The sequence below is a fragment of the Microtus pennsylvanicus genome, chromosome 14, assembly GCF_037038515.1.
Source record: "Microtus pennsylvanicus isolate mMicPen1 chromosome 14, mMicPen1.hap1, whole genome shotgun sequence".
Classification (NCBI taxonomy): domain Eukaryota; kingdom Metazoa; phylum Chordata; class Mammalia; order Rodentia; family Cricetidae; genus Microtus; species Microtus pennsylvanicus.
In genome coordinates this window covers 58,151,615-58,168,241 of record NC_134592.1, presented here as the reverse complement: position 1 = coordinate 58,168,241, position 16,627 = coordinate 58,151,615, and the positions used below count along the sequence as shown (strand labels likewise).

At 42.8% G+C, this 16,627-nt stretch overlaps 1 protein-coding gene across 7 annotated transcripts in view; it reads left to right on the top strand.

Moving 5' to 3' along the window:
- Akap6 (A-kinase anchoring protein 6) overlaps window positions 1-16,627 on the top strand; it is a 385,697-nt gene that overhangs the window by 140,462 nt on the left and 228,608 nt on the right. For all 7 annotated transcript variants that reach the window (XR_012907746.1, XM_075948273.1, XM_075948278.1 and 4 more), the window contains one exon: window positions 8,577-8,828. Coding sequence is in view for 6 of the 7 variants with exons in the window: in XM_075948273.1 (XP_075804388.1) it covers window positions 8,577-8,828 (252 nt within the window). In the remaining variant the exon portion in view is untranslated. The remainder of the gene's footprint in view (window positions 1-8,576; window positions 8,829-16,627) is intronic.

Genomic DNA, 16,627 nt, shown 5'->3' with positions numbered 1-16,627 from the left:
TATTATAAAGGGGAGTTTCTTTGATAGGGGATGAGAGTTATACTTGTCTGTGTGTATAGGGGTAGCTACTTAGAACATGGTTAGGGATTATGCTGGTTTAGTAAGTTGGCAGCAGGAGAGTCTTTGCGAAGATTCATGATCTCGTTAGCACCTGCTGTTGGCTAGATTTCCAGTACCAGCCGTGATTTTCTTCCTATTGAGTAGACTGAAATCCATTTAGAGAGCTGTTGGCTGGTACCAAGATGAGTGTTGCCATTGTGTCCAGTAGGGTTATTGTGCCAGGTTGGTTGCTGTGGTTTATAGGCACTGCAGCTTGGCTGGACTATTGATGACTTCTCTGCCTTGGAAACTTATATATCACCTCCCAGTACTATGAAAGCTAATCTTCAGGGAGGAGGCTCTCAGGTCAGACACAGAGACGCTCCTCTGGTTTTGTGTCCAAAGTGCATGGTGTCTTCAGCAAGAGGGACTTAAATTTAGTCTCTAGGAGGCAACTAAGGGCAATAGCCACAGACTGTATTATTTTGGGAGTCACTTGAGCTCCCCTGACCCATAACTTGGAAAGAGTTTCCTCATGCCTCATGTGGCTGTTTTTGTTAGTGTATGGCTCTTGAGGAGACTTATATGCTTTGTATGTAGTTTAGGTAAATAGATAATAATGTGATCCTTTATGGCGTTTTCAGACCTGATTTTATTTTTCATTTTCTCTCTCCTTTTGTATTGACCTACATTCCCCAAATAAAGTCTACCACCCCCATTTTAAATCACTTTTTATTTCATGGTTTATAAAATCAGCACCAGTGACAACATTGCATATATATGCGCTTGGTATTGTGTGATATTAAATATAAAATAGTCACACGTAGCACTTGCTCTACAGGAGTCTACTAAAGCAGACAGAACTCAGAGAGCTAGACAGGAAGGACATACAGATCACTGGACAAACAAAGCATGTACTTGTCTCAACTCCAGCCATGTGAGCTGTTGCGGGGACTTTCACAGGATGTTCCTTGCAGAGAAGACCCATGGTAATTACTGGATAACCCTAAACTAGAAAGCAATCACAATCCGCGGCCTTATGTTGGAGAGAAAGAAAGAGAACTCAGAACTAGAGTTCCAAGTCTTTGGCACGTCGTTGATCGCTTCTCTCGCTATGTTTTGTCCTTTTGCTTATACTGTGATGGTCAGTAGTAGGCAAAAGTAGCTACTGTGGGAGCTGCACAGGGCACGCCTTCTAAGACCAAATGACCTTTCCTTTCCTAAGTAGTTGTTGATCATGTGGTTCTTGTTACATTTTCATTATGAGTACATTTTGCTTTAAGGTGGATATTGAAGACAGTAAAGAAACTTATGAAACCTCAAACTCTTATTAAACTACGTAAACTGTGATACTACAGTATAAGTTATTTAATCTCAAAGCCCTGATAAGATTGCCCGATGACACACTGCTCAGCATACATCTCTGTGGTTGAGTGATACATGTAAAAACAAACAAAAAAAAATAGAGAAGTTGTGTTAGAAAAGCCTTCAGACCTCATATTGTCCTAGAAATGATCACAGCACTCTCAGTATTGGGCAAATGAAATTCTCACCAATTGTTGTCTGGAGAATAAATACGAAGAATGCAGATCCTTGTCTGGGTCCATCTGTGTGAAGCTGGAAGTGGACTTGCTCTCCCGATGCCTTGAGTCTTTGTTTACATGGCTGTAGCAGCAGGCTCCCATGGGTCTGCTGCAGCTTCAGTCGGTGGAGACACACGGCCCATCTCTGGCCCCATGCTTTACCGTGTGTGGTACAGAGAACACCAGTGTCATGGCTGCCAGTGGTCCAGAAAATGTACGGCTGCCCTTTCAGCACCTCTCCTCATTAAAAATGAGAGCAAATTTAATGGCAGTTTCATTTATTGGCCCAAAGCTTATCAGTGACGATGTACCTCAGAGAGTAAATAAACTCATGCCTATTTTTGAGGGTGCTTTCTCTGAATTTTGAAGTATCATATTTTCTTCAGCTGAATTACATTCTGCAAACATGCTTTGGAACTTGTTCATATGTGTGGCTGGGTCCTGCTGGTGTGCCCTTACAGACACAAAGACAAGCAGGGCGTGTCTCCTGCCTTGGGGAAGATGGACTGGTCATGGAGCTGGATGAGTTAGAGCTATAATTATAACAGCAGAATCATTCCCAGGGGTGGTCCATTGCAGTCATCCTGTTCACACAAGTTTACCCGTAAAGAAAGGATACCCATCGTATGCAAATTTCCACAGTGCGAATCGTAACTGCCTTTCCCCACCCTTCCTATTGCTATACGTTAGAGCTGTTCTCAGTGACAAAGAGCAAAGTAGACACTAGAAAAATGTGTCTGCTGGAGGAAAAAGGAAGTGATTTAGTTCATGGTTTGGAAAGACTTTATTTATTTTTTTTAGAGACAGCTGCACCTCTAAGATCACAGGCTGTCCGGAAGATTGAGCGAAGTGAGAAGCAGTGAGCAACAAAATGTAGCGTGGCCGTGTCTTTGGTCCTGTAGTGATTCTGAGTGTCACGCGGACTGCAGTGTGTGGGTGACTTAAACAAGACAGTGGAGAGTGTCACTTTTCCCGAGCACAGCTGTTTCTGAGAGAAAGCACCTTACACATCAAGAAGTGTGAAGATACACTGTCCATAGCATTTCTTCATTTTAGAGGTGACCCTGTTTTTTTCGACACTCTCCAGAAAATCGTGTACGAGCTCTGTAAAACTGCTCTGTAAAACGAGCTACATAAAACTGCTGCTGATACTCACAGAGTCATGGCCTTCTATGCTTTTACTTTTTGCAAGATGTGTGAACCGAAACAAATTTCTATGTTCATTTTACTGAGATGATGAACGTTTACTGTTTTTAACTGGTCAGATAGAATTCACTTTCTTAGTTCATAGTCCTGACATTTTTGATAATAATTATGGGTTGAAATGGGGACAATTTGAACATCTTTTTTAAAATGTTGTTATTCAAAGGATATTTTTAAACTATCCTCAGTTTGCTATTTTTAGAGTCATCTGTTAATCTAATCATTTGAGGGAACTCAAATGGACAACAACATTTCTCAGAAGGGAAGGTATAAATGAATGAAATTCACGTAGAATCATGGAGATTTTAGACAAAGAAAGCAACTGGTAATATTGAAAACTAAACCTGAATTGTTTTATCTACTAGAATTAATTTTTTAATTGTCATTCTGTTAAAGCAAGACTCATAATATTTTCAGTCACAAAGTAATTGGTAGCTACTAAGTGTAAAGAGAACCATGGGTTCTACTCCCTGGTTAAGAAGAAGAACATTTGTGGACAGAAGTAAATCTTCTGGGTGAAGTTAGCTGCATTTTGTTGGTGATAAAACCATCTAGCTTTCTATGAAATAGTGTCCCGTTGTCAAATAATATCATAGGAAGTTAGGTATAGTAACTTCAATTTATCCCTGCATACAAGACAGTGGTGCAAGGTGACATCAAGGAAATGTCTAAAGGTTAGCAAAGTTTGTCTTGATCACTTCGACGAGGTCTTTCTTTTCTGCCTTTCTTCTGCTTTTACAATCCCAAGGTCCTCTCTGTTCCTAGACATGGCTAACAAGGGCTAGAGCTGCACTAAGGGCTCTGTCTGAAGCCGAAGTCGTGAGCCTGAGTGCATTGGTAGATCTTGCACTCCCATCATTCCAGGTGACCAGTAATTCCCAGGTCCCATCACTCCTGGTTACCAGTAATTCTAAGGTCCCATCATTCCAGGTTACCGTTCATTCCAAGGTCTCATCATTCCAGGTGACCATTCATTCCAAGGTCTTATCCTTCCAGGTGACCATTCATTCCAAGGTCTCATCATTCCTTGTCACTATTCATCCCAAGGTCCCTTCATTCCAGGTGAGAAATTCTTGGAAACAGAGGAGTCTGGAAGTCAGATAATAAAGGTCTACATCAGAAAAAAGGCTAAAACCAGCAGGAACCTGAGTAAGAATCAGATGCATGCAAGAGACATGGGGTAATTTCAGAGTAAGGCTGTGAAGGATTAGCCTTCCCTATCGAAGGATGTCTACAGTACTTTATGTCTCTTTCACAGATGATGGAATGGGATCTATGTCCGGTCTGTTACTTACACTTTCTTTAGCATCTTTGCCCATATTCTGACCCTCTTGACTCAGATTCCTGCCCACCAGTAGTCTTTGCTCTATCAAAATAGAAAATGACTTGAAATTAAACACTACCTCTTGGATTATTATAATTCCCTATGAATTTTAGCTATGATATCAGCTTAATCAATTATCTTCATGCTAAGTGCTTAAAAATTCTACATGTAGGATGAAATAATGTGTTTCCCATTAATATTCTCAGTGGCAGATAAAATATTATATGCATATGTTCTTAAGATGTATGGTTGGATGGATAGATAGATAAAAAATCTGACCATGAAGGGAATGTTTATCTTCCTAAAAAAGGATTTTCTTATTTATTACTTAGTTTGCTCTGGGTAGCAGATGTGTATCTACCAAGACCAGTTTCCAGCTGCCATGTGCTCAAGACACAGGTGCGATGGAGTCTCGACAAGAATAATTTCCTACATGGATGGGTTAGGTTGGTCCAGCCCCACCCTCTGCTTCCTGATCTACAGGGCCTAACCAGTCAGATCTCCTGGAACTTTGAAATTTCAAGCAATTCCTGCTGAGAAGCCACCAATTATTTTTTTAAAGTCTCTAATCCCTAGATTGGATTGCATTAAGTTAGCAGGTTCTCCACAATCTTCAGATAATACAAAAATCTTCCTTCATATAAATGTCCATGGAACTGGCAATTGTTAAGAAGCTAAATATTAGATCTCTGAACTAATTTTTCTATAAATAGTTGTTTAATATTTATGTACAGTGACAGATGAAAGTAAATTTTTCCATCATTAGAAAGCAAATCATACAGAATTACTTAGTTATTTTTCTCTCATCAAATCTTTCATCAGGTGTTCAAAACAAAGTCCATGTTTTGGAAGTAGGTACACACTCACATATATGCACATGCAAGCTCAGTATACATGTGCATATATGCACACACACACATACACACACACACACACACACACAGAGAGAGAGAGAGAGAGAGAGAGAGAGAGAGAGAGAGAGAGAGAGAGAGAGAGAGAGAGCGCTTTTTATTCTACAGTCTGTGTGTTCATATGGTTTTGGCCAGGCCAAGCAATTGGTAACAGAGTAGAAGGCATGAAACAATTTATAGATTCCAGGAAGTTGCATCACGCCATGCATTATTTAGTTTTAGAATTTTAATAAGGATTGTACATTGCCAGAATATTCATCAGAGGAAGGCCTATCAGTCCATCATAGTCTATCAGTTCCTTTGGGAACTGTACCAATGTCCTCCTCTTCTGGATATGCAGGAAGATGACTGACTGGCATCAGTGAACCCTTGGTGCCCTTCAAGGGTAGTTTCTGCTGGATGTTGCCTGGGAATCTTGACCCGTCACCCGATTGCCTACATTCCTACACTCACCATGAAGGAGTCAAATCATGTGTCAGAGGAATGGGTGGCATGGGTTTTGGCATGTGGTGCCATAGTTATATATAACCTATTGTGCTGGGTGCTGGAGGTGGGTGAGAAATTCCTTTTAGTCTATTCTGAGCAAGCCACATTAGGATTATTTAAGCTATTACTGAATGAGTCTGGAAGATGTTTTTCCTGCTCTATACTATTGTCAAATAATCAAGCACATTGAGAAAGCCAGGAAACGATTCCCTGACCAGCACATCGGAAGGGGAGCTAGTGGTTTGAAAACCCCTTATGCTGGAAGAAGTGTGGGGTACAGTTTTCCAGAAGTGGGTTGTGAGTTATGAGGAGGTCTGATATGCTAGCTGTCGTCAGTGCTTTCACGAAGGGAGAAGAGTTGCAGACTCCAGGTGCCGCCTCTTTTCTGGCCTCATTTGAACTTGGCCCGATCTGTCATGAGTGTGTCCTGGTGTGTCATGGGTGCAGCGCATCAAAAGCCAGCGAGACATGTTTGTGTGCTTCCATATGTTGGAATTCACCGAACAGTAGTAAACTGGCTGAAATCTGCCAAGTGGTCCCCTTTTCTTTGATAGCTGGCCATTGACAAGCCCAGGCTCTTTGTATCACAGTCTTAATGATAAATACTCACTTTTCGGTCACACGTTCAACATGACATAGTAATTATATCTACATGTAGGTTACAGAGAGAAATGATGGCAGAGCTCAGGAAGGAGGCAGAGCTGACAGAGAGATGTCACTGTGCAGGCAGGAATGGAGGTGTTAGATGACAGCACAGAGGCAAGCCAGACGGTGGTTTGAGGATTGAGTTAGACCCCAAAGGCGAGGTCCAGGAGGCCAGCCCGTGAAATGAACAAACGGGGGGCTGACAGTGGCAATTTGAATTGGCTATCAGCAGTAGGGACTGAGCTAAACTGAAGCCCCAGGCATACAGGAGATCTCTACCTGTTGGTCCCGTCATGCACACACAGTGAGTAGTCAGATAGTCAGATGGCAGGTTGGTGGAGATTATAGCAGTATCCTTTTCTTTAGGGGGGGGGTCCATGGAAGGATGCTGCACCTTTCCTTAGTCTCTTTTTCTCTGATATGATTATAATGCACCCATGTATTCTTCTGGTCCCTGTATAGTTTGGTAGGTTTATATTATAGCGGGTATCTTCTTGCCTTAGGGTTTGGTCTGTGCTTTGTGGGATATGCTGAACGGGGGTAGTGTGTTTGTGCCCAAGGTGCAGAGTCATCTTGCATTTTTCACTCAAAATGGAGCCAAATGTTGATGGCAGGTTAGAGTTACCTAGGGCAAAACACAGTCTGAAAACACTGTTTTATGTTTTATGGAGCAACAGAGAACAGCACAGCCTGATATCAACATGATGGATGTGCTTTATGTGGTTATAATGATGTTATAATGAGACCAAAGTCCTCTGGTGTGTCGACATCCTGCCTGGTCTAGCTGACTTGGTGTGTCTCGCAGCAGGTAATATAACCGGGTGGTGGGCACTGGGAAGCATGTGCCCGTTGGCATCGATGTAACTTTGCATGTATAAGAGGCCATACTTGACAGGACAAGGGGCTGTCAGTAATTTTGTTGTCTAGGCTGGCAACGAAGTCATTTTTTTTTTCTAGATATTTGAAGCATTCTGCATCCGTCGGCTCAAAGAGACAGAGCGAGGTTAATAAACAAACATCAGGAGTGTGAGAAGTTGGGAAGACTGTCAGGAGAGTCGCTGGAAAGTTAGGCACAGATGCTGTGCTGGGTGGGGCGGGGGGGGGGACTGGGGCCTAGGAGATTCTGTCTGAAGTGGGAATAACCGAGCTGGAAAAAGAGGAGCTGGTGGTACGCGAGTCCTACTGACAGTTACCCAGACGGAGTGATGACAGGGTCCAGAGCAGGGCTCTGGCAGAGAGATGCGTTGGTGGAGCAGGGCTGGAGGCCTGGAGGTTCCAGAATGGAAGGGGTCTGAGGCTCATCAGGGTGAATATGAATATTGCTTAAGATGGAGGTATGGTTGGTATGGAGGGGGAAAATGAGAACCAGATGTGTCTGTCAGTGTAATGTCGTTAAGTTCTTTGAAAGAATCCAACTGAAATCCATACCCATGAAATCAGAAGACAACCGTCCTAGCGTAGAAAGATTGTTTTGACATTGGAAGCAGGGCTCAGAACTCAAATGCTTCTCTGAAAATTCTGCCTTAACTAACATCCCCCAGTTTAAACACCAGCGATAGAACAAGACTGACAGACTTCTACTTGTATGCCACGTAGTTATTATTTTCATTCTTAGTAATCTCTTACATGGACCAACACATGATCCTTCATGGGCCTCACTTCCTGGATCTGTCCTTTTACAGCAAAGGACACTGGGAAACTTGTGAATCAGCTGCCACATCGGATGTGAAATCTGCCCATGTGGTACTGTACAAAGGTGATTGAAACGTGGAGTTAGTGATGTTTTTGTTTAAGATTTTGGCTCTTAATTTTTTTTTTAATTTTTGCATCTCAAAAGTAGTTTCACCTGCCAAATAAGGGTTGGAAATTTACATTTTTCTCTGGGACTTTCGGCATTAAGTCATGGTGTGCTTTGGAGAGTAGCCATGGCCCATTACGCTGAAAATTTGATAGCTAATTTAGAGTGGCCTGGGACTCTTAGGAAATACATTCTAGCCTTTCTCTATTCCTAGACATCGGGCTGACATATCTATTCCAAAAGGCTGTGTGCTCAGTACAGCTGACCAGCATCAGATAGAGCAGCTTCTGCTCTGTCTCTAGACCCCAAAAGATTAATAAGAGGACAGAGAATGTCAGAAAGAACTCCCAGCTGAACCTTCAGCTTGAATACCCAAAGGAACAGTGTAAAAACCCAACCTTCCCGCACATGTAGAAGGGTCAGTATAGGCGAATACACCTGCAACTGTGTAATAGAATGTGAACAAAGGCAGCCGGACACCTAGAACATTCGGTGGCAGGCCTTTGTGTTTGGTGAGTGACCTTTTGTGCCATCCTCCCCAGGAGAAGATTACGCGGCCCTCACGCACTTGCTTTTCTTTGCTGCAGGACATTTGTGAAGATATTTCCGACCATGTCGAGCAGATCCACGCGCTCCTTGAGACGGAGTTTTCCCTGAAGCTGCTGTCCTATTCCGTCAATGTCATTGTAGACATCCACGCAGTCCAGCTGCTCTGGCACCAGCTCCGAGTATCCGTGCTGGTCCTCCGGGAGCGCATCCTGCAAGGGCTGCAGGACGCCAATGGCAACTACACCAGGCAGACCGACATTCTGCAAGCGTTCTCCGAAGAGACAAAGGAGGTAAGCGGCCTTGGGCAGCAAGTAATGCTTTGTCGGGTGTTTCCCTTTGAAAACATTTTCAGTTTAGAGACGCGAGAAGGGAGTTTTTGTAGATAGGCGAGCAGGTCTTTGGCTAGGGTCTGGGTGGACTGAGTAGAAACAATGGTACCGGTAGTATAAAGGGGGCTTTTGACATACAACATAGTTTGTGTAGATGTTGTCCGTAGAGGTGTTAGCACTTTCTGACTTCCCACCTCCTCTTCAATTATTTCATAGATATTTAACACTTACTATGTTCATATGCTAGATACTAGAATATGATCCAAGTAGCATTTCTAGGGGCTGGAAGGATGGCTCAGCAGTTAAGAGCACCGACTGCTATTCAAGAGGAAGGTTCAATCTCCAACCCTCCCATGGCAACTCACAACTCTCTGTAACTCCATTTCCTGGTGACCTGACACCCTCTTCTGGTCCCAGTGGGTACCAGATGTGCATACAGACATACACTTATGTGAAACACTCATATACATAAAATACATGCCCCCAAATAAACCATTTCTGTTTGTGAGGAGATTTGAATCTAGTAGGGGATGGAGAGAATTGAGCAGATGCTGAGGCCAAACAGTGATAAGTCTAGAAGATGCAGTAGGATATCAGAGAAAGAAGCACCTGATTGGCAAACGAAACGTGCTTGCCCCCAAGGGGAGGCAGGATTAGATAGAAGATGTCCAAGACAGAGGGAATGGCAGGATCAAACCCAAAGCAAAAGGGATGGGACTAAGACAAAGCTGGGGACTGAAAGCAGGATTTGTGGAGAGTCCAGGAGAAAAGGCGGAGGTCAGATTATAAAAATGAACTTTTAGAGCCACATTAAGAGAATTGGATCTTAGGTAGAGGACAAAAGTATTATTTGTGGAAGGAGCCTGCATGGTTAGCTTCCTGCTGCAGAAAACCAATCTGGATCTAGCAAATCAGGCAGGGGCAAGTAGAAAGCTGTACAGTCAGGTTACTTTGTCTTCTTGTGTATTTTGTGAGTCCTTTAAACAGTTCATTGTTATTCTTGAGGCACTACTTGAGAGTGGACACGGGGTGGGAAGAAGTCAGTGGTGGGTGCTTATGCCGTACCCAAGGCCCCATGTTTAGTCTCCATTGCCAAAACAGAACAACAGTAACAACAAAATCCCCAACTATGGGCACCTGACTCAAATCCAAATGAACTCTATCATCCTCAAATACAACTGACATATATTCAAGGAGTATTTGTATAGATATAGATTCAGGTAGAGATGCAGAAACCATGGACTGATATGTGACTTTTGTCTTACAGTTCTATGGCTCTTGATACTTAGTTTAGTACTTGGCTATTACCTTATTATTTTTTTTTTTTGGAAAACATTCTTCAAGTTTATAAGGCTCATGTAAGATTAAGGCTCTTCTTACCAAGTGATGTAGGATTCACTAATTTATTAGTGTTTCGGTGGCTGCTGAATTAGCAACCCCACGAAACAAATCTGCACCTATTTTAAACATGTTGTACTCCTACTGATTTTGTTCAAACTAAATTCCAAATAAAGACGCCATTGCAGATAACCCGTGCTGGCTTTAGAAGTCTGCGGGAATCCAGATCTGCTGTGTTCTCCTCGACGTCTGCCAGCCTCCACCTGCAGTTAGAGCTCCTCGCTGTTGTGGCTGGAGCCACGAGGCAAAAGTAGGGGCTGTGCTGGCTTTCTGATGCAATGGCTTCCCAAGTCCCAGGGGCTCTCAGGTGCGACTCTCATGGCTGTGGGAGACTCCAGGCTCCAGCTGACCGTCTTTCCTGGAAACCGACCACCTGTGAACATATGTGCAGATGGAAATCAGGGATGAGGGGTACTTGTCTGCACTCGAAAGACATCATTCTTCAGATCGTCTCTGTCTACTGCTGGGAGGGACATGAAAACTGATGTAAAGAAATTAATTTTATATATTGATTTGCTAAGCATAAGTGAGTTATTCACCAGATCTTTGTTATAGGAATTTGAAGATACAGCAGTGAATTTATCTCAATTGTTTTATGGATTATAATTTGCATTTGACCTTGTAACATTCATGAAATGGAAACACACAAAATGGGGGAAAAGCAAATGAAGCTAAGTGCTAATAGCTAACATTTTCCTGACGACGTCGTGCGATTGCCTCATGAAGTATCCATTATGATTCTTATGAGGAATACTAAAAATGTATTTCTAAATTTTATTTGAAGCAGTTTGGTGCATTTTTATATTTGAGGACAGTTTTGGAATTATTGTAGAGAGACAAGAACACATAGCGTGTAGGGTGGAGCACAGAGGCCTTTTTGCCGCTGCTTTGTGGGTGTCTACGTGGATCAGGCTCTGCCTGCTCTTACCCTTAGGAACACTTTCTAATCTCATTTGTTCATGACACCAGAGAACCAAGGGATGTTTCTATTTTTGCCAGCATTCCAGAACTGAGAAAAGGGCAGGAAATTCAGATAACAGTCTCAGAATGCATTCAGTGGTGGGAGATTCATAGGAAGAAAACAAAATTGTAAAACTATACACAATAAAGCGAAACACTGATAAACTAGAACCCATCCAAGGAAGGGGATTCATTTTTAGAATCCGTTTGAATTTCAGAGCCACACAGAAGGGGGAAGAGTGAGCTTGGAAGACAAGAAAGTGGCAAGTTCTAATTATTTGAATCTTCTTCTCTATTTGAATATTGAGTAGACCATAGATAATAAACAAAATGGCAGGTATGTGGTTAAAATCAAACAAATCAAGCAACTAAACAAATGTGTAAAAACAGCTCTTTGAAGTAAAGCTCAAACTGTACAAATTGTACAAAGGCCCTTGTTACTAGCTGGTTTCTATCGAGACAAAATACCACCAGCCTGTGAGCTGCGTAAGGACCAGTTCTCCCACCACATGACAGTCCTATCACTGTATGCAAATATCTGTAGATTAAATGAAGCAACTTAAAGCAGATAACCACTGGTATTGGTGTAGAAGGAGGGGGTATTGCATTAGATGGGTGAACTGGGAGTCAGTCATAGTGATTGTCTGATTTATAATTTCAATCTGCAGAAAATGAAAATTATTAAGAATTATTATGCGGTTGAATGATGTTGAAAGATTTTTTTTGTATATTTCCCCACCATCCATGAGAATGAAGTTTGCTTCACTTTCCCTATTATACCCACTCTTTCTCGTCCACGGTTGCTCTCTGGAACTCATCTAGAATCACAGTCCCTAGTGACAAAGATGAAAGGGCCATTGGTCTGAGGGTAAGAGTGTGGGTAGGTGGGTGGCATGTTGGTAAGAGGACTGTGATTTTGTACGACAGAGATATGGATCATTGTGTAGTGAGATTGTAGCATCTAGAGAAGAGAGGAGGGGCAGTGCTGAATTGGGGGACAAAGGTGATGGGTGCTGACCAGCCAAGGGCTCTGATATGCCAGTGGAACTTATTAACAGGAGCAGCTTCTGAGTTAGCACTGCTGCAGCTCCAGCCGCTGACAAACTCTAATATTGTGCCGAGAAGAGATGTAAGAGCATCTGGGCCTAGTTAACTTAATTACAGGTAAGAAACAAAGCCTGGTTTCTGTCCAAATTAGAAAAGACGCAAGTGAGGCTCCTTGAAGCAGATGATAAGACTGAAGCCAATAATAAAGCAAATGAATGACCACTTACATACAACACATCCTTCATTCATAGCAGCCTTCTGACATGGGGTGGATCTGAGGAGAGGCATTGCTGGGCAGCTTGGACACAGCCCTCATTACCAACAGTATGGGAGATACTTCTAGGTTCTAACTGTGGGAAAACCATCCCTTGGTTCCAAGACTCATTGTTTACAATATGTCCGTGATGTGGCAGGAACCAGCAGAACTAAATGGGTGGCCCTTCCTGAGCAGACTTGAAATAATTGAGCTCATCAGTCATCTGCATGAGAAACTTCAGGGAACTTATTTCCCCTTAAAATTGCCTCTGCAGGGTCGACAGTCTATAGTATATACATTATATATAGTATATAGCAATAAACCTAGCCTAACATGGGCCAGGCCATTGGTTCAGTCCCCAACATGAAACCCTCCTCTCCTAGCAAAAGGCCATTGCACAGTAAAACCTAAACTGGTTTTATTGTTCTCTTGTTGCTGTTCAACCTCCCTCACCCCTGCCCCCAATGCTAGGGATTAAGTTCAGGTCTTCAAGAATTCTGAGATAGTATCCCACCCCTGGATTCCGTTCCCCATCCCAAGATGATGCTGTTTCTGCTTGATGATCTTTTTTGAGGGATAGATTTTTTCCATTTAAAAATTCAACAATAATAATATAAATGCTTTTGAATATGTTTTTCTAAATCAAGCCAGTAACTGGCTGGAGTTCCCCCAAAGTTTACAAAGCTTTCATACTCTGTTCTCTGAGATGAAGTGATTTATTTATCTATCATATATTTTTTTAACATACTCATGTCCAATGATTTATTGAACATCTACTGTTCAAGATTTTGAAGACTAAATATACTCCTGGCCTTCCCTGTTTGTGCAAAAACAGGTGGTTGATGCTTTCATTATCTAGTTATTGCCTAAACTCTGAAATTTATTCATTATAACAATAAAATTTTAACCTCAAAGTCTTGTAGGACAGTAAGTATAATAAAAAAACAATAGAAATTATATTTCTAATTCCTACTAGTTGATAGTTTAAAAGGCCTTACAGAATGGCTTAGGAACATAACCATAATTTAAATAGCTTTTAATATAATATTTTATTAATTCTTTGAGAATTACTGCAATATATTTTGATCATATTCAACTTCCACTCCTCCCCTTAACTCCTATCAGATTCACACCCCTACCCCCTTCAACTCCTTCTTGTTTCTCTCTAAATATAACCCATCAAGTCCAATCTCTGTTGCCCACATACTACTTGGTGTGGGGCCATCCACTCGAGCGTGTCAGCCTACTGGAGGCCGTACCCTTAAAGAAAAATGGTTTTTTTCCCCTTTCCCAGCTGTCAATAGCGCCTCAGCTGGGGATGAGGACCTATGAGTCCCTCTCCATTCTTTGCTGGAATATTGACTGATCTTGTGAGGATGTCATGTGGGTTTGCACAGATGTGAGGATATTGTGCAAGGATGCACGGCTGTACAGATGTTATGAGGAAATGCACAGGTGTGCAGATGTCATGCAGGGATGCACAGTTGTTTGGATGTCATGCGGAAATGCACATATGTGTGGATGTCATGCAGGTATGCACAGATGTGTGGATGTTGTATGGGATGCACAGATGTGTGGATGCCATGCAGGTATGCACAGATGTGTGGACGTTGTACAGGAATGCACAGATGTGTGGATGCCATGCACTTATGCACAGATGTGTGGATGTCATGCAGGTATGCACAGATGTGTGGATGTTGTACGGGAATGCACAGATGTGTGGATGCTATGCAGGTATGCACAGATGTGTGGATGCCATGCAGGTATGCACAGATGTGTGGATGTCATGCAGGTATGCACAGATGTGTGGATGCCATGCAGGTATGCACAGATGTGTGGGTGTCATGTAGGTATGCACAGATGTGTGGATGCCATGCAGGATGCACAGATGTGTGGATGCCATGCAGGATGCACAGATGTGTGGATGTCATGCAGGTATGCACAGATGTGTGGATGTCATGCAGGTATGCACAGTTGTGAAGATGTCATGTATGGATGCACAGATGTGTGGATGCCATGCAGGATGCACAGATGTGTGGATGTTGTACGGGAATGCACAGATGTGTGGATGTCATGCAGGTATGCACAGTTGTGAAGATGTCATGTATGGATGCACAGCTGTGTGGATGTTGTGCGGGGATGCACGAGCGTTAGTTCATGAAAGCGCTGGTCCTGGTACATCTGTATGATGCTGTTTTCCCCCAGTCTTCCCAGACCCCTGGCTCCTTCGATCTTTCTGCCCTTCTCTTTTACATTAGTCCCAGAACCTCAGAGAGGGGATGATATAGAAGTCCCATTTGTGTTGTTTTGGGGGTCTCCAGGATACCTCTGACCAACAACGTGGGTGGAGGTACCCTATATCTGGCACTGGGATTTTTATTTGGCAAACTATAATTCCTGGGAGGAGCATTATGCCCCTGCATAGGGTAAATCCAATTAAACTCTCTCTTTTATATATAAAATATGAATTGTATCTTTATAGAAGAGAAATTCTTCAGTAATGGCCAGCAAAATCAAACAATTTTTAAAAATCTCCCCTTAAATTGTGAGATTTATTCTCTTAAAAGCTGCAAACTGTAACTTTTGTTTGTCTGACTCATCCCTGGGTGGTTTGGGTTTCTGGCAGGAAGCCTCGATGCCACACACAACTCCATTAGCTCGTTTTTTGTTGAGGCTGGAGGTTAATCTTCAACCCTTGTTCAGGTGCTTTAGTTGTAGAGGTGACTGTGCTTCCTCCTCAATATGCTTCATTACTAGGAGGAATGATATCCATAGCAACAGAGGCAGCATCCACGGGGCACTTCCCGTGCACAGACTCTCGTGCCGTGGATTCAACTCCCTTAAGTCTCTAAATATCTCTGTGGCACCGCTTAGCATTTTTCTTTGACTTTTTCTCTCTTCCTCCCTCCCTCCCTTCCTCCCTCCCTCCCTCCCTCCCTCCCTCCCTCCCTCCCTCCCTCCCTCCCTCCCTTCTATTCTTTCCTTGTGGGGAGGTTCTAGTCATGGTTTCTCTGTTTAAAAGTCCTGGAATTCTCTGTGTAGCCCAGGCTGGCCTCAAGCTCACAGAGATCCATCTGCTTCTGCCTCCCACATGCTGGGATTAAAAGTATGTACCACCGCTGTCTGGAAATTTCTTTTCTTTTCAACTTTTTAGTGTGTGTGTATGTATGTGTGTGTAACTGTGTGTGTGTATTGTGTAGTGTGTGTATGTGTGTGTGTAGTGTGTGTGTGTGTGTAACTGTGTGTTTGTATCTGTGCCATAGCATGCATGTGGAGGTCAGAGGACTCTGTTCAGGATTTGGTTTTCTCTTTCTCCCGCGTGTGTTCCTGAGTTCATACTGAGTTGTCAGCCTTGGTAGCAAGCATATTTACACACTAAGTCCTCCCCCTGCCCATCATTTCCATTTGATAGATGAAGGAATTGAGAATTAGCATCCTCAAGCTGCTGGCCTGACTCACAGAGCTAATTAGTGTTATAGTGAGAATCTGACTCTGGAACTTAGTGAGTTTATTCATTATGTCAAGTCTCCATAACCAGGGGAAGAAGCTCCACACAGGTGTCAAGTGACCACAGAATCTCACCATATTGTTCATGCAGCAGGTATGTCTTTCTCTGCACATGTCTCTATGATGCAGAGGCCCTGGTCAGATAATACGTTTTCTGTGACAGTCTCATGATGCTTTTATACAAAGGGAGAAATAAGTTAGATGAATAAACTCAATACTAACGAGTTACTATTTCCCATTGAGATGTGCAGCTAAATGAAAGTTAGCATGGACTTGAGAGCTTTCTATGATTGATTCTGACTGGGGTGAGAGGCTAAAATCTTGATGAAGTAAAAACGTTAGCTATTATATAAGGGGTAAAGAAGAGTCCGATATTTGAGATAAAGTTGTAGACAGGATTGCAAAGTCCCGATGCAGGAGGAAACCTGGCATGTTCGGAAACCGAAAAAGAGACACTGTGGTAGGATGCCATGGTGGGGAGAAGTGGCATGGGGCGGGGAGAGAGAGAGAGAGAGAGAGAGAGCGAGAGAGAGAGCGAGAGAGAGAGCGCTTTTCATATCCTGCCTTCAGACCCAGTCTGGGCTTGGGGCAG